This window comes from Podarcis tiliguerta (genome assembly GCF_965153285.1).
Source record: "Podarcis tiliguerta genome assembly, chromosome: 2".
Classification (NCBI taxonomy): domain Eukaryota; kingdom Metazoa; phylum Chordata; class Lepidosauria; order Squamata; family Lacertidae; genus Podarcis; species Podarcis tiliguerta.
Window position 1 is genome coordinate 24,390,838 of NC_139535.1, and position 24,623 is coordinate 24,415,460.

At 43.3% G+C, this 24,623-nt stretch overlaps 1 protein-coding gene across 1 annotated transcript in view; it reads right to left on the reverse strand.

Moving 5' to 3' along the window:
• Positions 1 to 1,513: 1,513 nt before the first annotated feature.
• Positions 1,514 to 24,623, reverse strand: part of LOC310670469 (cadherin-related family member 3-like) — a 44,631-nt gene continuing 21,521 nt past the window's right edge. Inside the window, exons 9-17 of the mRNA XM_083425874.1 lie at positions 24,359 to 24,457; positions 19,464 to 19,699; positions 11,486 to 11,657; positions 10,428 to 10,672; positions 6,700 to 6,899; positions 6,285 to 6,304; positions 6,116 to 6,147; positions 4,675 to 4,723; positions 1,514 to 3,930 (exon numbers count right to left, since the gene is read on the reverse strand). Coding sequence (XP_083282000.1) covers positions 3,857 to 3,930; positions 4,675 to 4,723; positions 6,116 to 6,147; positions 6,285 to 6,304; positions 6,700 to 6,899; positions 10,428 to 10,672; positions 11,486 to 11,657; positions 19,464 to 19,699; positions 24,359 to 24,457 — 1,127 coding nt within the window. The 3' untranslated portion in view covers positions 1,514 to 3,856. The remainder of the gene's footprint in view (positions 3,931 to 4,674; positions 4,724 to 6,115; positions 6,148 to 6,284; positions 6,305 to 6,699; positions 6,900 to 10,427; positions 10,673 to 11,485; positions 11,658 to 19,463; positions 19,700 to 24,358; positions 24,458 to 24,623) is intronic.

The window sequence follows — 24,623 nt, forward strand, 5'->3', positions numbered from 1 at the left end:
GTTACTGGGTTCTGTCAAAAAAAGAAAGAAGGAAGGAAGGAAATTGCACAGAAATGGAATAAAGGAGTTCTGCAACAATCTTAAGGGGGGGGGACCACCACCAAGCTGAAATGCCAGTTTGGACTGATTCCTACGACCCCCTGCGAACCAGCTCTAAACATCCAGAAAATTCTCATTACATTTGGTTGCAAAGCCAGCCATGTCAGGGCAGGGCATTTTGATACTGAGAAGCATAGCCTCCTACCATTCCTGGTATCTCCCTCACACCTGGGACTCAGCTACATTAGTCAAGAAACAGTGTTTTGAATGCGTTATATACATGCAACACCAGATGGCACCAGAGAGCAAAAGAATTTTCTAAGCGATTTCCCATAGTGTTTTTTTTTTCATTTGTTATAATGTAAGGTTACCAGATTTTTTTTTCAATGAATCCGGGAACACTTCATTGAAATGAGTCAGAATGATAGGATTTTGTCAGGGGACTGATTTGTAAATCTGGGGACTGTCCCCGGGAAACCTTATTATAATGATTTAATTTCTGACTTGTTTATAGTGTTTTTTCCTGTGTGTAGATCCACCCCCAGACTTAAAAACCCCAGTGATTCGTGGTGGGACTAAGATAGATACCTATCATGGGAAAGGAGCAGGCACATTGTTTGTCATTCCTTAGATCAAAGAAGTAGCTGTCACTATCTAGGCAAGATGTGTGAGGCATCGGGAATATTCAGATTTATTCTTCCCTGCCCAATTCCTCCTTGCCCGTCTTTGCTTTCATGCACACCAACACAAACATAAGAGACATAAGAGAAGACCCCCCCACACACACACCCCGTGTTGTTTACACTGGAGAGAAGGAAATACAGATCTCTATGCCTGTGTGTCAACTGGAGATCAAATATCTATGGTGCATAGGCATAGTCTTGAAGATCAGGAACTTCTTGGGTTCAAAATGGGAAGGTTTCACTGACCGGATATTACAGATGCACCCCTGCCTTCCATTTGACCATTGCAGCGCTGACAAATTTGTCACTGCCCAAACCCAACATATAGTACTGCCAAATGAGATTTTCCACTAGGGCAGGGGAGACTTTGGGCCTCCTTTTAGAAATGGCCTTGGCCCTCATGCTACTTTGTTATGAGCATGGCCAAGGGGTCCTTCCAATGGAGGGAAAGCAAGGAAGTGCTACAACAACTGTAACTGGCCTCAACCTGGACCACTAAGCACCATGGTGGAGGCTTCCCAGCACCAGGACAGTGGGAGTAGGGAAAAGGATCCTGTTCATTTGCTGGCAATTCATCGTTTCATCTCTTGCAAACAAAGAAATGTGCCTAAGATGAAGGCTGTGCAAATTATTTTCCTTTGTCAAATTAACCTCTAACAAGTCACCTGGCATAACCAATCAATAAGTGAAATTAGTCTCTTTCTGTAGCTGCATATAGATTTCCCCAGTGTGGCTGCCCATCGCTTCCCAGGCACGAGGATGACAATGATGAGTGCCTGTCACAAACTCCATGAATATTAAGGCCTCGTTTATTGGACAGCCTTAACTAATGAGATGCATTGAGAGTCACTCATCCAAAAACAATTGCATTTCAAGGAAGCCCAGTAAATCAGAGGGTTGTATCGATGGGCTCCTGTGAATTTGCTGCAAATTTCCAAAAAAGTGCACATGCATTCTGCTTACTTGTTTCTCTACCTTCTTCACGTATTGTCTTTTTCAGTGATGGGAAGAGGCAGTAGGTGCAAATTTAATAATTCCAAACTTCCTAGATACGCATAGAAACCAGATTTTGAAGAGCCTTGGTATGTGATACCAATCAGGATTCCCCTGCTCAATCCAAACAGGTTTTAGTTTTCACAATGTTATAGCACAATGTGATATAGATAAACAAATTAAATGGAGCCACCTAGAGAAATCATCAGCAATCTGTGCTGGAAAATAAAAAGAGAAATATACCCCCTTGCAATTTTTGGCATCCAATTTCTTCTTTTTAATTTCATTCCTTTTGTCAGGGATCCAAATGTCATAATAAAAGCACATAATCAGAGGGGAAGGTGATGGACTAGGAATTGTAGCAACGTTAAGAAACGCATCAAAACTCTTTGTGTGGTTTCCAGCTAAGTTTTTAAAAATCTTCATTTCACCATGGTCCAAATAGGATTCAGGGCCATCTACTGCTATTAGTCATCTTTTTAAAAACAAAAAACAGCAGCAGCATGTCACCCCATTGAGTTCAATGGCAGTTGCTCCCCATAAAATATACTGATGAATCAGTGGAATGAATTGGTGAAACAAAATGGTGGGGGGGGTGTGATTCAATGAAACTATTCCTTCTGTAATGACTCAGTTCCATGATATATATTTTTTGGTTAAATCACTCTTTTCCACCAGCTCTAGTTTTGATCAGCATTGCTTCCTCAGTCAAATTTCAAGATGAATTTAGAGCCCATGAAAAAGGTTGAGCGAATGTGAAAAATTTATCTAGCTAAGGAAACATAGTTGATATTTCAGAGCAGCAACAAGCATCCTGATATTTCATCCTGACAATCTTTTCAGTGTGTCCAGATTTTAAACAAAAAAAAATTGTTAATGGTTTAAACCAACATTATTGATGATCCAAGATAGGGCCACCTAGAATTGATTGCTGTCACTGCTGTCACTATGGAGATGTAGTCAAAACATTTGCTTACAGCTCCAATATCCAACCTATAGAGGCCTCCAGATCAATAGGTAATAAGTAAATTAAACTTCTAAGGGAATTGGTTTTCCCCATTCCTCTTTTTCCTCTTTTTAATAAACCTCAATACAAAGAAAGCAATTGATCAAATTTTCTTTTTTAAAAATTAAAAAATGATTAAATGCCATTTTCATATCAGAGTTATTGGATTAGACATTGTTGATTTATAAAGCACTCAGATGCCCAGGGAAATCATAGCAAAATGTAGGCCCTTTTCAAAGTTTCATGGATCCTAATTAGATATACAAAAACCAGGAGTAGTAGTACAATCAAGAAATTGCCTTTCAGCTGGAAAATGGCTATAGCTCAATGGTAGATCACAAGTTGGAGCCGTATAAACTTCTAACATCCCCAGAAAAAGGATATCAGGAGCAAAGATATTGGAGAGCTATTGGACTATGTGCATCCTTAGTCAAATTCATGCCAGATCTACATGTTGGCTATGAGCACATAATACTAAATCAGGGTTTAGCACTATATGAATGAGCTAGAAATGGGGTGGTACCAGATCCTACATAGCCCTACGTCCTGTTTGAGTGTTTTTTGCCTGCCCAGAATGAGTCCTTGCACTCTGATAATGCCTCTTGTTTGCCTAGGTAGAGGAGACAGATGTGTAATATGTTGCCCTGACCACTTTTGGCTCTGGATCTGCCCCCTGGAAAGTTGCCCAAGAGTGAATGTGGACCTCAGGCTTAAAAATGTTCCCTACCATAATTTCATAATACAAAACTCATGACATGGTGTCCTTGTATTGTGGGCTTCCCTGGCTTCGCTCTACTACTTTCGGCAGCTGCTTAGGGATGCAGGGTGATACAACGATATTGTATCGTGTCATACCAAGGAGAGAGCCCATGTCTCAACAGCCTTCAAAAACAAACATGGCTTCATTCTGAAAACATTTCTTTTCATCCATATTCAAAAGTCCATCTGAACCCCACTCCTTGATACTAAATCCATCTTCCCGCTGAAGACTAGTAGAGAAATAGATCGGTTGTGATTAAATGATTGGCTTTAAAGGCTGAAGACGTTACGGATCTTTAGGGAATTTCATCGGCATGTTCTTTTCAGGAGAGAGACTCTGAGACTCCGAAGATATGCTTGTGAGATCCAGATTGTTTCAGATGGGTTCTTGAGGGACCTTCCACTTTCTTGCTCCTGTTTTGCTGTTATACTGATAGAGATTTCCTGTGACTAAGGAAGAAAAGAAAAATGGTGCAATGTTGCATTATTACCTATGAGTAGAATGAATGCAAAGTTAGTTTCATTTCTGAAAATTTTGCTTCATATTGATGAAAAATATCAGAAGGGCCTTGCTTTATGAAACCTAAATCCCATGTAGTCCAGCATCCAGTTCTCACATTGGCCAACCAAATCATAGAAACCTAGAGTTGGAAGGGACCATGAGGGTTATCCAGTCCAACCCCTTGCAATGTAGGAATCTTTTGAACATCGTGGGGCTCGAACTCATGGCCCTCAGATTAAGAGTCCCATGCTCTACTGTCTGAGCTATTTATGAGAAGCCCACAAGTAGGGTCCTTCCTTTGTAATTCCCAGTAACTGGTATTCAGAGTGGGAAAAGAACACAGTCATCATAGGTAGTAGCTGTTGAATACGAAGTACTGAAGTACGAATAAGTGAGGTCCAGGAGGCCTGGTGGCACCATCTACTGTGAAAGGATTTTGTGAAAGGTATTTCCATACAACCCATAGAAGGCATGTGTAAATGATTGCTGCAAATCATCTTACTCCTCAAATACTGACCAGATTGGTACAGTTGAGCTCCGGAAAAGGAAACAGATTTGCTATACAGGCTGGATCTCTCTGTGTTAGTGTGTTTCCTTATATCAGAGCTTTCCAAACTGTGTGTCGCGACACGCCAGTGTGTCGGTGTGTCGCGTGAACGCTCCCCACATTCCTCCTAGGCAGGATATATTACCTGGATCTTTGGCTTCTCCATTGAACACAGTTTCATGGGTGGAGGTTTCCTGAAGTGAAAACAATAGCAGTCAAGTTTCATAAACATCATAATTAAGAAATGACTTGGTTTCCATTAACATCAGTACCTCACCAGCACCAGCAGCAGGAGAGAAGCAGCAGCCAGACCAACTGCAAAGCAGGTAAAAGTTTTGAACCAGCACCCTTCTTTGCCTTGATGCTGATTTCCACTGAAGGAAGAGGAGAGATGCTGGACCATCCCTGGAGGAAGATGCTGGACACACCCACCGCTGATTTGCAACAGCCTGATACCAGACTTTTGGGTGGGGAAGTCAAAGGGAGGGGGAATATTTGCTTATTTAGCTCTACTCTCATAATAGTCAACCATTGGCCATGCTGCCTGGGGCTGATGCAGACTTTCCACGTTTGCTTTAATGGAAGTGATGGCTCTCTCTACAGTGGTACCTCGGGTTAAGTACTTAATTCGTTCCAGAGGTCCGTTCTTAACCTGAAACTGTTCTTAACCTGAAGCACCATTTTAGCTAATGGGGCCTCCCCCCACCGCCACGCCGCCGGAGCACAATTTCTGTTCTCATCCTGAAGCAAATTTCTTAACCCGAGGTAATATTTCTGGGTTAGCGGAATCTGTAACCTGAAGCATATGTAACCTGAAGCGTATGTAACCCGAGGTACCACTGTATATATATTTTCTTTACTGGGACACGGGTGGCGATGTGATCTAAACCATTGAGCCTCTTGGGCTTGCTGATCTTAAGGTCAGCAGTGCAAATCCGTGCAATGGGGTGAGCTCGTGTTGCTCCGTCCCAGATCCTGCCAACCTAGCAGTTCGAAAGCACACCAGTGCAAGTAGATAAATAGGTAGCACTGCGGCGGAAATGTAAATGGCCTTTCTGTATGCTCCGGCACTCATCATGGCGTCTCATACGCCAGAAGCGGCTTAGTCGTGCTGGCCACATGACCCAGAAAAGCTGTGAAGAAGAAGAAGAAGAAGAAGAAGAAGAAGAAGAGGAGGAGGAGGAGGAGTTTGGATTTGATATCCCGCCTTTCACTCCCTTTAAGGAGTCTCAAAGAGGCTAACATTCTCCTTTCCCTTCCTCCCCCACAACAAGCACTCTGTGAGGTGAGTGGGGCTGAAAGCGTGACTGGCCCAGCAGCTGCATGTGGAGGAGCGGAGACACGAACCCGGTTCCCCAGATTACGAGACTACCGCTCTTAACCACTACACCACACTGGCTCTCTGCAGACAAACGCCAGCTCACTCAGCCTGAAAGCTGAGATGAGTGTTGCACCCCATAGTCAAATTTGACTGGACTTGGACCTCATAGCAAAAATGGGTATACTTATTTAATTATTGTGAACTTTCATAATAAAATTCTTTACCGGTTGTGTCATTTTTCAACCAGTGTCACAATACTACTTACTGTTATCACTTCCATGTTTTCTTTCTGGGTTCCTGTATCAACAATAAAAGTCCTTTTACTTATGGGAATAAAATCAATGAACACAGACACACATATTATCCATTATATGGATATAACAAAAAAACACACATTATAGCAACAGTATTTATAGTTCCACAGAAGGACTTACCTAAACTATATTTCTTTATTCTGTAACAGAAAGACATTTAATAGGAGTAAGACATATTGCAAATACTTTTACTTCCATGTATATAGAACATAAGGCATCAATTCTCACAGATGCTTGCAGCAGGTGGATCAAAATGTGACCCAGCATTTATTTTCACTGGCGGCTGAAAGTTCAGGTCCTTGAATCAACTTACCAGATTGGCTTATGGAAGTCTGTCTGAGGTGGGAAATGGTAGCACAACAAGGGAGGCTATGAGACTGGTATTAAAGACCTCCGCCCCCCACTCCCCCCGATTTCCCATAGAAAACTGCCACAAAGGATCCCAACTCTAATTGTATGCACAATCTTCCTGTCCTTCACAGGTTTCCACAGATTTTCATTCTTTGGATTCTGGCCATTATGTCAAAAGACATACCTTTTTATTTCCCTGGGAGTTTTGGTCCTCTGTTTCAGACATGCTTCCTTACACCCGCCATATTTCCATATCAGAAAAAACCACCAAGCAAGCAATCCAACAGCCATAATTGCCGCCAGTGTGAAGATGAATGGAACATACCAATTATCAGAACGGAATGTGTTGACTGACGTGTATACAATGGTCAGACCTTTCTTTGGCTGTATGGGGAGGGAGGGAGGGAGAGGGAGAGAGGGAGAGAGGGAGAGAGGGAGAGAGGGAGGGAGAGAGAGAGAGAGAGAGAGAGAGAGAGAGAGAGAGAGAGGAATCTCTGAAACCATTTTAGTTTTGATGCAGTGCATGGGAAATCCAAGCTAAATCTCAACAACAACACAAGACACTGTAGTATGGCTCTGGGGAAGTGTGATTAAAACTAACTAAAAGAATGTGCCTGGAGGTGGGAAACTATTCAGAACACAAAAATGACATGTCAGGAGTGTTTAAATAGGATAATCTACCCCAAGAATGGGATTTCAAGTCATGAGGAACATGCAATAAAATGTGTATATAAAGACACTGCAGAAACGAAGGCATTGTTGTTGATGCACAATTCAAAGTGTTGGTGTTGACCTTTAAAGCCCTAAACGGCCTTGGTCCTGTATACCTGAAGGAGCATCTCCACCACCATCATTCAGCCTGCGAGAAGTGAGGTTACAGGGAACCAGGCTGAGGGCCTTCACGGTACTGGTGCCTACCCTGTGGAATGCCCTCCCATCAGATGCCAAGGAAATAAACAACTATCTTACTTTTAAAAGACATCTGACGGCAGCCCTGTTCAGGGAAGTTTTTAATGTTTAATGCTGTATTGTGTTTTTAATATTTGGTTGGTAGCCACCCAGAGTGGCTGGGGAAACCCAGCCAGATGGGCAGGGTCTAAATTATTATTATTATTATTATTATTATTATTATTATTATTATTATGCTGTACAGATTTATTTTTTTCTGCCTCACTCCCCCAGCTCACATCCCAAGCCTACAAATAAGGTATGCAGAATTAAGAGCACTTACTGATTGCATGAGCAAACTCCCCCAGTCCACTGGCCTAGTGCAGCCTTCACTAGGGATGGATGGATATGTCATTTTTGGCTTCTTCGAATATCTCATTTCCCCCCCAAATCCTAAATTGAGTTTGCCCCCATTCCTTCATCACTTCAAAATTATTATTTTCAAGTTCACAGGAAAACACATTTTTGTGCCTGATTTCCCCTAGTACAATGATATTTTGTGTTATTTTGACTTATATATACATTTTTTTTTTGTCTGCGCTTTTCAAAATGTAAGCATTTATCTTTGCATTTTCTGCGCTACAATATTTGGAGAAGCACAAATTCTGAAGGATAGCTGCCTTTTGGTTCATGTATCAGTTCAGGAAATGTGAATTAGCCAGGTTTGCATAGAAACTGGATGAGCTTTCTCCTCCACCCCTAGCCTTTATAGATAGGCGGAGGGGTGTACCTAACATGTGCAGCCAAGAGAGTTGTGCCTTCCTATTGTGGCATAGCCAGCAAGGCCACAAAAAGGAATATTGGGGGAAAGGTAGAGTCAGGGGACCAGACTGAAAGTCTGGGCAGCTGCTAAATGATTTCAGGTGGGCGGGTGGGTTGGGGGAGTCCTCTTGGAATTCAAGCATAGTACCAACATCACTAGTCCTGAATGGTGTTTGATAAAGACCTTTAACAAAGTTTGTTCAAAGCCATTGTGCCAAACACTGCTAAAAATTGACAACTCCCAAAGGGCTGAAAACTCAAGGAGGTTACATCCAATTTGGCCATTCTACAGCTAATCCCCCTCTGGGATTTCTACATTCTGCTTTTAACCAATTAAGGAATACATTCCTTTTTAATTTTATGCTCAAGTTAGCAACCAAATAAACAGAAGTATTCAAGGCTGTCCTTTCACGAGATTTGGCAGCCTGTCTGAGGCCGACGCTGGGGCAAAAGTGTCCCCTCCATCTCCACTATAGTCATCTTGCTGTGGGCTCTCTGTTGCATTCGCTGAACAAAGCCGTAAGTGTGGCTGACAGCCAGGATATTGAGTGGCTCTGAACAGCCTCCTGACTTTTAATAAGAAGGAAGAGTCAATTTGAGTTGTTCCCCACACCTGCACTTGCCAGGCGGGGATTGCAAAAGCAGAAAGAGTTTGACTTGTTATCTTTAAAACAAACATATCCTTCACTCCCCCATGCACCCCCCCTACCCCAAGGAAAGAAAGTTTGTTAACTGCATCTTCTGTAACTAATTCAGTCTTCTGAACAATGAGACCCAGGCCCTTTATTTTTTGGATTTCTTAGAATATCAGTAATTCAAAGAAAAGTGCTACGGGAAGGCAGGGGGTTGGATTTGAGTAGTTTCTACTCATAGTAGATTCATTGAAATTAATGGACCTAAGTTAGTCATGGCCATTCATTTTAGTAAACTGACTTTGGGGCTGGATCTACACACGGGGGGTGGGAATGCTATAATTAAGTCCTAAATTAGATTGTTATAGCAAAAGAAAAAACCCTATGTGGAATCGCATAGACAAATTTTGTGTTCTACAGTGCCATCTGGTGCCACATCTTTACAATGGAGTTACAACGACTGACTGAGTGTAGCTGAGTCCTGGGTAAGTTAGTTGAGTTGCAATGTTCAGGGGCCACTTGCAATTCACCCTTACTCTAAAATAAGGATGAGGAACCTATGACTCCATAGATGTTGTTGAACTACAGCTCCTATAAACCGCAGCCAGCAGGGCCAGTGGTCAGGAATGATGGGATTTTGTAGTCTAACAGTATTTGTACAGCCACAGGCTGGTAGTCCAATAGCTTTGTAAACAAGCATTTTGGTTTCCTTGCGAATGTCCCGGTCCTCAAACACTCTGCACTTCAATTGGGAGAAAGCTGCATTCACAGGCGATGCTGGATTTTGGCATCAGTATTGGCCCCTAGGAAAGATAACTGCCCAGGTGAAAGTATAGACACTTTCCAACGTTACACCATTGAGTTGGATGAAACTGTATGTTTGTGAAACATGGGCCACTTATAAACACCATCTCCAACTACTCAAAAGATTCCATCAAACGTGTCTCTGAAAAAAATTTACATATCACTTGGGAAGACAGGCGAACTAATGCCAGTGTACTGGAAGAAGCAAAGATCACCAGTGTCAAAGCAACAATTCTTCAACATCAACTCTGTTGGACTGATCACGTTGTTCAGATGCCTGATTATCAACTTCCAAAGCAAACTTAGAAATGAAAAGGATAATGCTGGTGGTAAACAAAAGAGGTTTAAAAACTGTTTCAAGGCAAAAAAAAATTAAAATGTAGTATAAACACTGGCCTGCAAGTGCTCCACTTGGAGAACAACCTTTGCCAAAGGTGTCATGAACTTTGAAGACACTCGAACTCAGGACGCAAGGGAGAAATGTGCTAAGAGGAAGGCACATTTGGCAAACCCTCACCGTGGTCAACATCCCACCCGGAAACCTATCTCCCCACTGTGGAAGGACTGGTGGATCCAGAACTGGCCTCCACAGTCACTTAGGGACTCACTGTTAAAACTGTGTTTATGGAAAACAATCTTACTCGGCTAAGAGTGATTGCCAAAGAAGACAAGACAGCCATGGGTTTCTCACCAATGAGTAGCATTTTTTCCTATTGGCTACCCATTTGTTTCAATTGGTCTTTGATAAACACAAAGTACTACTTACATCAAAATATGGCGTTGTTGGAGGAGGAGTCCTGGTTCTAACCACAGAAACATCTATCAGGACTGTTCCTGTCATAGCTTTGGAGACAGAGTTATTGTACAAGTTGTCATCTATAATGTGAACCACAAGATGATACTGGGTCTGCATGTCCATTCTATCTTCAAAGTCAAAAGGGCTTTTCACAATCAGTTGCGGTGAACTGGACCCTCGAATTGGGTCAAAACCAAAATGGTTACCACCATTTCCTTTGTGTGAAGAACAGAAAGAGAGATTAGAATGCCTCTAAATGCCTCTAAATTTTATCTTATCTCGGGTGTATTTTTATACAAAAAGGTTTACAATGAATGCACTTTTAGTGGTATCACCAATGGCAATAATAGTACCTTTTAATTATTTTCTTTTGTCTGTATATATGTGCTTTCTCTTTCGAAATACGCAAAATTCAGGAAAGCATTGATTTTAAGAATGATGATAATAATGGTTCCTTTTCAAATGAATATTCATAAAAGATGCACATTTGAAAAGCAGAAGTCAAACAAAGGTACAAACTAGGCTTGCAGGGGCAGGGAATTGTTCTTCCCTCTTGAGAGTGTCAGGGGTTACGATGGCCTGAGAGGCATTACAGTGTACTACAATTTCATGGAACTAATCCTGTGTACACACCAAACATTTAAAGCACGACACCCCCACCCAGCAAGAATCCTGGGAACCGTAGTTTCTTAAATGGTGCTGGGAGCTGTAGCTCTGTGAAGGGTGAACTACAGTTTCCGGGATTCTTTGAGGAAAGCCATGAGTTTATGAAGCCCGAGAACCTATGCCCTTAACCATCCATAACCCAGAAATCAACAAATGATGTTTCTTCTCCCACCACCACATATCCATGCCAGAAAAGGTTTCACTTATTGCATTCCTGCATGACTCACGCACAGCTCTTCAAAGCACAGAGCCTCTCCGTTTGGTGGTTAGGGTGGAGACTGCAACCCTAGCTAAGCCCAACGAGGTTTGGAAAGTGTTGTTCCACATCAAAAGGAGACATTTCGTGATGCCAGAACTTTTACCGGAAACAATCTCAAACCGCATTGAAGTATCAGCAGAGTCTCTATCGTGGCAGGTAAGCCGAAAGCTGTTTATATTTGTTCCAGGGGAGGTACTGTCAAGCACTGTTGCTCTATAGGTAAGGGGTGTGCATAGAGGGGCTTCATCATTCTCTTCTCTGATATCTATTGTCACCTATTAAAAGAAACAACAGCAAATCAAGAGAATCATAGACAAAAGGGGCCTGCAGAAGAGTGCTGAAGGGGCATGGCTCATCTACTGTTGCTAACAGGATCTAACGCCCTGGAAGAAAGACTGTCACAAGACATAGCGGTGTCTACTTGCTCAGAGGAGATAAAAAGGAATGAGATGATTCAGGGAGGATGAGTCTGTCAAGGCAGTAGCAGGAGTGGGGCTCACTGTAATGCCTCTCCCCATATGAACCAACCCAGACCCTGCAATCAATGCCTGAGGCCCTCCACGAGAGGTCCAGAGGGTGGCAACATGAGGACGGGGCCTTTTCTGTGGTGGCTCCCCACTTGTGGAATGCTCTCCCCAGGGAGGCTCGCCTGGTGCCTTCATTACGTATCTCTTGGCACCAGGCAAAAACATTCCTCTTCTCCCAGGCCTTTGGCTAATTAATCAATCTATGGCCTTTTAAACTGGGGGGGGGGGTATTGCTTTTGTTTGTGAGTATGCTTTGTGTTTTTGTGTTTTTTATATTGTAAACCACACTGTGGTCCTTGGATGAATGACAGTATAGATATTTAAAAAGGTAAAGGTGCCCCTGACCATTAGGTCCAGTCACGGACGACTCTGGGGTTGCGTGCTCATCTCGCTCTAAGGGAGCTGGTGTTTGTCCACAGACAGCTTCCAGGTCTTGTGGCCAGCATGACTAAGCCGCTTCTAGTGATCCAGAGCAGTGCATGGAAAAGCCGTTTACCTTCCTGCTGGAGCTGTACCTATTTATCTACTTGCACTTTGACGTGCTTTCGAACTGCTAGGTGGGCAGGAGCTAGGACCAAACAATGGGAGCTCACCCCGTCACGGGGATTCGAACCGCTGACCTTCTGATCGGCAAGCCCTAGGCTCAGTGGTTTAGACCACAGCACCACCCACGTCCCTATAGATTATTATTAATAATTAAATAAATATATAGAAATAATAATAGTAATAATACCTCCCATCACCCATGCTGCTGCTGTTTACTGGGGATGGGGAGAGGGAGGCAGTGGTGAGGTTTGGTGTTTTGCACCTCGATTCTGTTGCAGGTTCTACTCACATATTATAAACCAAAGGGTGGGAGGCAGGGGAATCGGCAATGTTCATTTACACAGAAAAGATCAAAACACCAAGCAAGCTGGAAATGCCAGACTCAGCCTAAGGGTTACTTGCCTCAGAGATGATGAATGGTTTCCCACCTGAAACATTCATGAGTAATCTCAGTAAGCTCATGTCTCAGAACAGCATTTGGATGAGAAACACTGTAACAATGCCCCCCCCCCTCCGGGCAACACAGAGAAGCACACTAGAAAATTAAGATGCACAAGAAGAGTCTTCTGGACCAATCTAGTCCAGCATCCTGTTCTCCCAGTGGCCACCAGGAAGCCTGAAAGCTGGACATGAGCTCAGCTGCATTTTTGCCCCCATCAACTGGGCTTCAGAGGCATAATGCCTTTGTGAAATATAGTCACTGGCTTGCCTCCACCTCGGGAAAACTGCTTTAATAATTCTCAAAGAGAATTGCTTCAGGAAGCTATTCCCCTACTGGTGTGGGGGCTGAACAGCAGTAATGGTATTTTCCAGTTGTTTGCAAGCAAAGGAAAACCAAAAGTAGCAGCACTCTTCCTTGATCTACTTGTGCAAGAAGGAGACAATAGCATTTGAAATAGTAAGGCATGGCTCTTAGCAGTTTTTTTTTTAAGTAATTATATTTATTCCAGGCTTAAAATGAAAGATGCTGGAGCTCCAGCCAGTCTGAAACAGAATCTTCTGACTTGGAAACCCTGAAGAACTGAGATCCGGTTGCATAATGAGCCCCTGTGGGCTAAAGGATGAGGAAAGCTCTCTGTACCACCTAATAGGCACTCACTAGCAAGTCTACAGGTGCAGAAAACAGCAGTCCTTATCAATGCATAATATGGGAGATTCAGGGGACAGGAGCATGCTGCTTCTCTCACAGATTGGATGCATTCATTTAATATTCCAGAGCCACTGTGGACAAGGAGACACAGCCAAAGAGGTATTTCAGGGACCCTTCCCACATGTTCATGTGGGGCAGCTGCTCTTCCAAATGGGTTGGCCAGGTGTCCTGTTTTACAAAGAACAGTCCTCCTGAAGGTGTCCTGTATCTGAAGTCCTGCCCACTCCAAGTGATGGAAAAGAGTTTCTCCCTGAGTTTCCAGAGAGTTGCTGCCAGCCCGAGTAGACAGTACAGGGATCCATATCAGCCCCTCCAAGTGTCCCTATTTTCCCAATGGACAGAAGCCGTCCCAGTTTCTGATTTGACCCCAGAATGTCCCGCTTCTCCTTAGGACATCCCTATTTTAATCGGAGAAATGTTGGAGGGTATGGCGTTATCCAAGCCCCCAAGCCATCTGAAGGCAGCCCAGTATAGAGAAGTTTTAAAATGTTTAATGTTTTATTATGTTTTTCTATATGTTGGAAGCCGCCCAGAGTGGCTGGGGCAACCCAGTCAGATGGACCAGTATAAAAGTTGTTGTTGTTTTATAACGGTAAAGGTACCCCTGCCCGTACGGGCCAGTCGTGTCCGACTCTAGGGTTGTGCGCCCATCTCACTTAAGAGGCCGGGGGCCAGCGCTGTCCGGAGACACTTCCGGGTCACGTGGCCAGCGTGACATCGCTGCTCTGGCGAGCCAGAGCCGCACACGGAAACGCCGTCTACCTTCCCGCCAGTAAGCAGTCCCTATTTATCTACTTGCACCCGGGGGTGCTTTCGAACTGCTAGGTTGGCAGGCGCTGGGACCGAAAGACGGGAGCGCACCCCGCCGCGGGGATTCGAACCGGCGACCTTTTGATCGGCAAGTCATAGGCACTGAGGCTTTTACCCACAGCGCCACCTGCGTCCCTCTGTTGTTGTATAGGACATTCCTATTTTCATCAGAGAACTGTTGGAGGGTGTGCCATATGGATGAAAAGTCCAAGCTGATATATATCAGCTTCCTGCATTCCTCTGATACATTACACTTGGGGAGGGGATGTTAATTTTAAAAAATGCAGCACAGACGTATACATTTGTCCCAAGGTGAAGTTTTGGTGTTAACTGAGCACCTGTATTTGACACCTATTCTGGTCGCTTCGCCTCTGCACTTCTAGATCACCCTAGGGCCAGGTCTCTGCTTGGCTGACTGAACTCCATTTGCCCTCAGGGCCCATGACACCTGTAATTAGCTTATCTGCTTTGTAGCAGCATGTAGGAGACAGAGAGCGTTAGCAAAGTGCTACTGCTGCTGAGAAAATCAGTGCAGCTGAATTTTTCAAATCGTTTTTTAAATCACTGCAACAAAAGTCCACAAGCAACAGGGCATTGCTTAAGCAGAAACCTGCTCTCCAGAAGTCAGAGACGAAGCTGCTCTGATCAAATAAGGACAGAGAAACAGCAAGAGGCATTTTGTACACGGCAGGTTACAGCTTCATCTCCTGTTGGAGCAGACTAATTGCAGCCTAAGTCTGTGTACTTTAATCACTGTTGCCTCTCCACCAGAAAAAAAAGATGCATTTGTGTAGGTAAGGAGAGTATAGTGGTACCTCTGGTTATGTACTTAATTCGTTCTGGAGGAACTGTTGTTAACCTGAAGCACCACTTTAGCTAATGGGGCCTCCTGCTGCCGCCGCACCGCCAGAGCCCGATTTCTGTTCTCATCCTGAAGCAAAGTTCTTAACCCGAGGTACTATTTCTGGGCTAGTGGAGTCTGTAACCTGAAGCGTATGTAACCCAAGGTACCACTGTAAAAGCTTCTAAGACACTTTCTTTCCCCACCCAGTAAAATACTTCTTTGGTTTTTGTACCCTGCCAAGCCAAAAGAGGCCCAGCAAGCCATGTATTCTGGCTTGCCAGGTACTTGACACACCTCTTTTGGGCAGTCTGCGACATCATTCATTTGAGCTTTGTTGGGCCACTATACTACCAGCTGGCTTAATGTGTCCCACTGCAAGCAATTGTTTTCTTGGATTTATGCAATCTGTTCTGCTCTTTCGCTATGCTGATTTTAGCCTCCTTGACTTCTGTGGGATTAATCCAAATCACCAAAATCAGGTCATTAAATTTAAGTTACAAATCTAACTACTTTGTGATGATCGCAGGAGCAGTGCATCTGGATTATTATTATTATTATTATTATTATTATTATTATTATTATTATTATTATTACAGGGAGAAATGGAAAACCAACGAGAACAGATTCTTTGGCTTGGGCACGATCTGCTGTTATGTGTTCCACATGCCCCCACCCCTCTTGAAAATATATATTCTGTTGTACCTATCATTATTACACCCTAGTGTTACAGAAGAAAACGCTGCAAGCTTGTAATTTATAATCAATGAATGAGCTTTCTGTGTTACAGTAATCCTATGCTTGTAGGTGTTAATTAAAATGTTCCCAGCAGCTAGGGCCAGAACAGTTGTACAGAGACATGCTCAACAGATGAGCCGTTTGCTTGCGGTGCATCCGTTGCAACAGCCAGCAGCTCTGACATCAATACCAGGGAAGATTCTGGAGCAGATCATCAAGCAAACAATCTGTGAGCACCTAGAAAGGAATGCTGTGATCACCAATAGTCAGCATGGATTTCTGAAAAATAAGTCATGTCAGACGAACCTGATCTCGTTTTTTGACAGAATTACAAGCCTGGTAGATGAAGGGAATGCAGTGGATGTAGCCTACCTTGATTTCAGCAAGGCATTTGACAAGGTGCCCCATGATATTCTTGTAAAGAAGCTGGTAAAATGCGGTCTTGACTATGCTACCACTCAGTGGATTTGTAACTGGCTGGCTGACCGAACCCAAAGGGTGCTCATCAATGGTTCCTCTTCATCCTGGAGAAGAGTGACTAGTGGGGTGCCACAGGGTTCTGTCTTGGGCCCGGTCTTATTCAACATCTTTATCAACGACTTGGATGATGGACTCAAGGGCATCCTGATCAAATTTGCAGATGACACCAAACTGGGAGGGGTGGCTAACACCCCAGAGGACAGGATCACACTTCAAAACGATCTTGACAGATTAGAGAACTGGGCCAAAACAAACAAGATGAATTTTAACAGGGAGAAATGTAAAGTATTGCACTTGGGCAAAAAAAATGAGAGGCACAAATACAAGATGGGTGACACCTGGCTTGAGAGCAGTACATGTGAAAAGGATCTAGGAGTCTTGGTTGACCACAAACTTGACATGAGCCAACAGTGTGACGCGGCAGCTAAAAAAGCCAATGCAATTCTGGGCTGCATCAATAGGAGTATAGCATCTAGATCAAGGGAAGTTATAGTGCCACTGTATTCTGCTCTGGTCAGACCTCACCTGGAGTACTGTGTCCAGTTCTGGGCACCACAGTTCAAGAAGGACACTGACAAACTGGAACGTGTCCAGAGGAGGGCAACCAAAATGGTCAAAGGCCTGGAAACGATGCCTTATGAGGAACGGCTAAGGGAGCTGGGCATGTTTAGCCTGGAGAAGAGGAGGTTAAGGGGGGATATGATAGCCATGTTCAAATATATAAAAGGATGTCACATAGAGGAGGGAGAAAGGTTGTTTTCTGCTGCTCCAGAGAAGCGGACACGGAGCAATGGATCCAAACTACAAGAAAGAAGATTCCACCTAAACATTAGGAAGAACTTCCTGACAGTAAGAGCTGTTCGACAGTGGAATTTGCTGCCAGGGAGTGTGGTGGAGTCTCCTTCTTTGGAGGTCTTTAAGCAGAGGCTTGACAACCATATGTCAGGAGTGCTCTGATGGTGTTTCCTGCTTGGCAGGGGGTTGGACTCGATGGCCCTTGTGGTCTCTTCCAACTCTATGATTCTATGATTCTATGATTCTATGATTCTATGATTCTATGATTCCAGCTGACCCCAGCTGTGACCAGGACATCCAGTGCTAACCGTCATGACTTTGCATGACAGAAAGGGGGACTGGCATATAGAGCCACACCTTCCTCTCTAGATGAGGAAGGGGAGGTCTTTTCTCATTTCTGATATACTCGTGTTTTTATACTGAAGGCCCTCATGGCCCAGTATATAAAGTATGCTGCAATTTGGGGTGTCGATTCCAATATGTCTCTTTCCTCAAGACCCACTGAGAACCCTAGCCCCAAATGGAGCTTTTTGTATTTCCAGAGTTCAGAGCTTTCCTGGTCTGACTTGATGCTTGGCACACAGCCACAGGGTGCTTTTGAAAGGTGGCCCCTTCTCGGCTAAGTGGTGTCTAGCAGCCCCCCCTCTAGGGCCCGGAGGGGGGAGAGTGCGGTCTCCAAAGGCTGATCGATCGCGAAATGAGTGATATTTATGGAATACAGTTTATCTACATTGTAATATTGCAAACAGTTTTGCCTAACAATTTAATTTGGAAGGTACTGATTCAATAAAGCTATAAAGGAAGGTTTGGACAATTAATGATTGGGAGTTCCTGTGCCATTAAAACTTCAGATAACAGACTTGGACAACATCCCGGATTGGAATGGAGTCAGAGGAAACTACACTGATAAAAAGACAGTTGGAAAAATATATACTAATAAAGCTGTACTCGACGGATGTTTGACATGATTGAGAATCGTGGACCCAGAGACGGAGAATTATAAAGCGTCACAATCGAGATGTGGAAAATATGGAAACAGCAAGGAGAGGCAGAACTGAGATGTGGAGATATGCTTCAGAGATCCAGACCGTGGGGAGCTTCGAAAAATTAATAATTATAATTTGGACTATAATTTGGTCTTTTTTATTTTAGTTTTTTATTTTAATTAGAGTATTATGATTGGATATATTAATTGGATGTTTTTTATTGGAAAAGCAATAAAAATGATTTTTTTAAAAAAGAAAGGTGGCACCTTCTCGTCCTCCACTAATCCACATGGGATAGACACCTTTACCAGCAAGATGGGGCTAGTGCTCTTCTGAGTTGTTTTCTGGTTACTTCTGCTTCACAGGATGCCAGACGAGATTACTGCAAAGAGCTTTTTGGTGGTAAGATCTAGTGATCTTTGTGTAATTGTCTCCATATCACTCACTAGGTAATCCTTCCTTCCCTACTCTTAGTTGTTTCATCTGTTCCCTTGCCCCCCCCCTTGCATCTGCCTCTACCCTCTGCAACCCTTTAAGATGGCCTTCCATTTTTTGACATTATCATTCTTCGTCTATGACTTCCTTGCCTCCTTTTCAAGACAGAGCTTCATATGATTACGTGGAGCTACCACGTAAAAAAACACCCCTTGTGTTGAATTCTTTCCAACAGCCCATAATTTGTGATAAGAACATAAGTCCAGCATCCTTTTCTCACAGGGGCCTACCAGATGCCTGTGGGAGCCCTGAAACTGTTGTCTCAATCCAATCCACCTTGAAAAGATATCTGAATTGGTGGCCATTGCCATATTTTGTGGCAGAGAATTCCAGAGTTTAATTTACCTTTCCTTCTTTTCTAAAAGAAATGCTACTTTTACTGCTCAGCACTACATGTCTAGCCATTAAATAAATTCCTTTGGGGTATGTGATATGCGAGTTTTGCTCTTCGGTCATGTTGATGGTTTGACTTGGAAGAAGCAGTGAAAACAAAGGCGAGGCCTACCTTGGGAGTTCTTAAAATGGTGTGGCAAAGGCACAAGAATTTCTTTACAATGGTACCCTATGAAATAAAACGGTTTGCATGACACCCGCCTGCCTTTGATTTTCCCATTCTAATGGACCGGTTGCCAATAATTCAGCTACTATAGAAAGGAAAGTTAAAAGAACTGGCTGGATAATGTTCATAAGAAAAATTGTTAACTCAGACTTACTACAGTACTAGCAGTTCTGGGATGAAACAGATCACAGTCAACAGCTTCAATGATCAGTTTGTACTGCTGGACAGATTCGTAGTCTGGTTCTGTTATCAGTTCTATCACTCCAGACACTGGATCCAACCAGAATATCTCAACGGGGTAAAAAATGCCTCCATGGCCTATTCTATAGGTCACACAGTCTGATGGGTAGTCTTCATCTGTGGCGGTTACTTGTCCAACTTTATGGTGAGCTGTAAGAAGACAGTGGTGTTTTACAAGTGCTAATTTTCAGACTCGATTTCATTTACCTGGAATTAATGTAGTAGTGACTAAGTGGAGCCCTCTCCTTTTTCAACAGTGAAAGCCGAGCGCTCAGAAAATGAGCCTATTACTGTGCTGCCTTTGTAAGGCTTATTAGCAATCCCTTCTTATTTAGCCATATAACAGGGCAAAAATGACACAAACAGGAGCTCCTTAATTACCTCACAATGAGTACAAGGCATAAGCTGCATTTATCGCTGTTGGGATGAGACTGCGGCGTAATTGACCATTAAATTCTTCTCCAATTGGATTTCTTTTCTCTACAAAAGACTCTAGGGGTGCATCTTCCCCCGAACTAGTTGCGTGGCATTTTGTTTACAGGCAAAGGAGAGAACTCAAAGGTGAGTGGTGGGCGAAGAGGAAGGATCCACGTGTCGCTAAATATGGAGATCAGTGCTGTTAATTTATATAATAATAATAATAATAATAATAATAATAATAATAATAATAATAATAAATTTATTTATACCCCCGCCCTCCACGGCCAGAGCCGGGCTCAGGACGGCAAACACCAATAAAACCACAGTAAAGACATAATAATGGAAAGAGAGAGGGGGGGAAAACAATTTAAAATACAGGTTAAAATGGAATTTAGAATGCAGCATTTTAAAGTAGCCGATAAGTCAAGACCGTAAGGGGAGGGAAACATAAAGGTCAGACTGAGTCCAAACCAAAGGCCAGGCAGAAAGATGTCAAGGCCCTGCGGAAAGATGTCAAGTCCCACAGGGCCCTAGTCTCTTGTGACAGAGGGTTCAACCAAGTCGGGGCCAGTACTGAAAAGGCCCTGGCCTAGTTGAGACCAATCTAATGACCTTGCGACCCGGGACCTCCAAAATGTTGTCACTTGTGGACCTTAAGGTCCTCCGCGGGGCATACCAGGAGAGGCGGTCCTGTAGGTACGTGGGTCCTAGGCCGCATATAGTGTACTCCTTAATACATAGCCCTAAAATCTCACAAAACAAGGACTTCCAGGATAATATTTGTATTCCCTAACAGGAATTGAGGTCGGATTAAGCAACTGTGGGTTCAGATTCAATGGCTTGGGTAAAAGATGGACTTAAGTTGTCCCCCCACCCTTGGCTGTTGCATTTGGCTCTGGCCATACCATCAGACCAGCAGCTGTCTGGCTCTTCCTCCTAAACCCTCTGTTGGAGGACACATTTGCGTATGCTTTGTCGCCTGTCCTGGCCTCCCTAAACTGCTCTGTTTCCTCAGGTGCCATGGAGGATGCTATCCCATCTGCAGTGCTGAAGTACGATTCAGTTGTCAGCCAAAACAGCTTTCGTACATGGAATGGGGAGGAATTCCAGCTTGTCTTTCAAGCTGCAAAATGTTTTGTATCAGCTCCGCTCTGGCCCCTGGCTTCTATCCTACCTCCCTTCTATCCTACCTCTCCGCCTCTTTGCAGCATCTGCATCAGATCTCAGTAAGTTGCTGCCGCCGTTGTCCTTTTCCCGCAGTGTCCTCTTAAATGTTCAGAGCAATGGAACATAATAAGACTGAAAGGAGCCCAGACCAACGGCAGGAGGAGATGCTGACCGATTAAAATCTGAGGTCCATAGGCGAGACCCACATGAGTCCAGCCTAAAACCGTTTGGGATTTCTGAAATAGCGTGCCTAGTGTTCATGTAAATGCAGCAAGCAGACGCCAAGTAGTGACTAGCTAACGTGGTTCTGTTTATTAGTGAACTGTTTTAAAACAGCTGCCCCAGTTGCCAGTTCATTTCCAGCCCCAATTCAAGGTGTTCACATTAGTGCTCCAACCCCTAAAGGCCTTAGGCCCCCAAAACCTAAAAAATCACCTCCTTCACTCTAAGGTGTTAAGATCAGCAGAGGGGGCCATTTTGGTTGTTGCACCAGCCTCAGAAGCTCAGGGAAAGGGTATTCTCTGTGGTAATCCCCAAATTGTGGAACTCATTCCCCACAGAGATGCATCTGGTACCTTTATTACATACGTTTGAAGGTCACAATTCCCAGTATGTTTCCGGGCACAATTCAAAGTGTTGGTGCTGTCCTTTAAAGCCCTAAACAGCCTCGGCCCAGTATACCATCGCTCAGACCGGCGACTGCCAAGGGCCTTCTGGCAGTTCCCTCACTGCGAGAAGCGAAGTTACAGGGAACCAGGAAGTGGTGAATTATTGTATTTTAATATTTTACTGGAAGCCACCCAAAGTGGCTGGGGAAGCGCAGTCAGATGGTTGGGGTATAAATATATTATTATTATTATTATTATTATTATTATTATTATTATTAATTATATAGCTTTCGGCAAATGCTGAATACACACCTCAAGCATCAAAAGCCAGGTCAAAGAGGTGCACCTCAGTACCCACCTAATTTCTAGAATAGTAAGTTGTTTGAAGCTGCCTATAATATTGTGTTTTAATTGTAAAATGACCCAGGACTTAAGGATGACGTGTGGGCAAAGCAGAAGAGGAGGAAAAAAGAAATGTTTCCACTACCTTTTATGTCTATGAAGCCTGAGCTGAAACCTTTGCAGTCAGACAAAAGGTGTCCACTACTGGGCCTTGGTTCTGCTAACAAAGCGTGTAGCATAGGAATATGCCTTACAGTTGTATCTCGGGTTAAGTACTTAATTCATTCTGGAGGTCCGTTCTTAACCTGAAACTGCTCTTAACCTGAGGTACCACTTTAGCTAATGGGGCCTCCTACTGCTGCCACGCCGCCGGAGCACAATTTCTTTTCTCATCCTGAAGCAAAGTTCTTAACCCGAGGTACTATTTCTGGGTTAGCGGAGTCTGTAACCTGAAGCGTATGTAACCTGAAGCGTATGTAACCCGAGGTACCACTGTATACCGAATCAGGCCACTGGGTCCACCTAATTGAGTACGGTATACACACTGACTGTCAGCAGCTGCCCATGGCTTCAGTCAGAGGCCTCTTCCCATTCTACCTGGAGATGATGGTGAATTACTCTTCCACATGCCAAGCAGGTGCTCTCCCACTGAGCCTTTCCCCTCAAAAAAACACAACAGCGGGTTTAAAATGCAGCTCATATTGCACAAATACATACAGTGGTACCTCGGGTTACAGATGCTTTAGGTTACAGACTCCCCTAACCCAGAAATAGTACCTCGGGTTAAGAACTTTGCTTCAGGATGAGAACAGAAATTGTGCTCCGGCGGCATGGCAGCAGCAGGAGGCCCCATTAGCTAAAGTGGTACTTCAGGTTAAGAACAGTTTCAGGTTAAGAATGGACCTCCAGAACGAATTAAGTTCTTAACCCGAGGTACCACTGTACTAAGAGTTTCTCTCATTTCCACATTGTAACTCTGTTAAACATAATAGAAAGCCAATACTTTTTTTACGTGGGTATGAAATTAACCTTTCAATAAAGCATAAAAAGCTAACCTGAGCACTTCTCAAGCTCGAGTTTAAAATAGAGCCATTATGAGGGCTCCTGAAAGGCTGCCAACTTTTCTCCTTGAAAAACTACTGTAAGCGAATTGCATTTCCCTCGTGGCTTCCGGCACAATGTGATTGAGCTTTTCCGTTTATCATGAAGCTGTTTCGGATCTTTTTAAACAAGATGGGGAGGTGGTGGTTAAAAGGAAACTAATTTCATGTGTGTGTGTGTGCCTTTTTCTTCTGCTGTCAGCAGCGGATCCGTGTATGTGTCAAACTTCATCAGAGAAAATTACTTTAAATATTTCAGATTGCTGTATTGTGTTCAAATTATATAGTTACCAAGACCCCATACAAGGCAATTTTGTACTAATGCAAAAAAATAAATAAATGCAGCTCATTCTTTTGGCCTTTTTATGGGCACTGCTATAAAGGAAGTTATAGCATTGTGATGTTCCTGTATTTTTTTTTATTTTCACCTACCTGATTTCCACCCTCCCTCAACTGATTCAAGTCAATGCCCATTGCTATAGCTCAGTGGCACACAGGTCACAAACTCTGCAAACAGAAGGCTCTAAGTTTGATCCCCCACATCTCCCGCTAGCAACAATTTAGTAGCTGGTGAAAGAAAAGACCTTTGCCTGAGACCTTGGAGAGCTACCTCCAGTCAAAGATGACAATATTGGTAGCCTAGGTGGAGAAATATGACTAATGACAACGGTATCCAGTTCAAATTTCAAGTCAAGGCCAGTAAAAGTGTGAATAATTATGGATACTTATGAGCAGGTGACAACCTTCCTTCCTTCCTTCTTTCTTTCCTTCCTTCCTTCCTTCCCATAATTTCTATTCCATGCCTTCAATGTAATTTTAAGTTCCAAAGGCGACTAATAATAAGCAAGAAACAATAAGAGTATAATTTTTAAGAAATAGAAAATAATAAAATAAACCATACACACTAACACAGAGAACTACAATTTTTATAATTTTATAATTACAGTGTTACAATTATCACAGTATAATGATCACTGCCACATTATGACTTAATTTCTCTTTATTTTGAGCTTCTGGTTCAAGTTTAGTACAGCAGCTCCCGTGCTATGCTCAAGTTTTGCTTTATTTGTTGTGTCTTTATTCGTATGCTTCTCTGAGCTTTTTTTATAAGGCAAAGCGGTTAATATATTTTACTTAATTTTAAAAAGGAACAATCAAATATTGTGACGTACCTCCAGCTGTTTCAGGAACAACAAACGCATAATCTGCTTTACTAAATGCCGGCCCAAATTCATTGACAGGTAAGACTTCCACAATTATCGTAGCAGTTACTAATAAAAGAACAAGCAGACCAGCATTTTCCAAGTATTAACCTGAGAATTCACCCAGCTGACAGCAAATAGGAAAACAACCAACAGGAGAGTAAATTGAAACAAGAGGCCCAGGTCTTCATTGTGTCAGAGGGAGCCAGTGTGTTGGTTAGAGTGCTGGACTAGG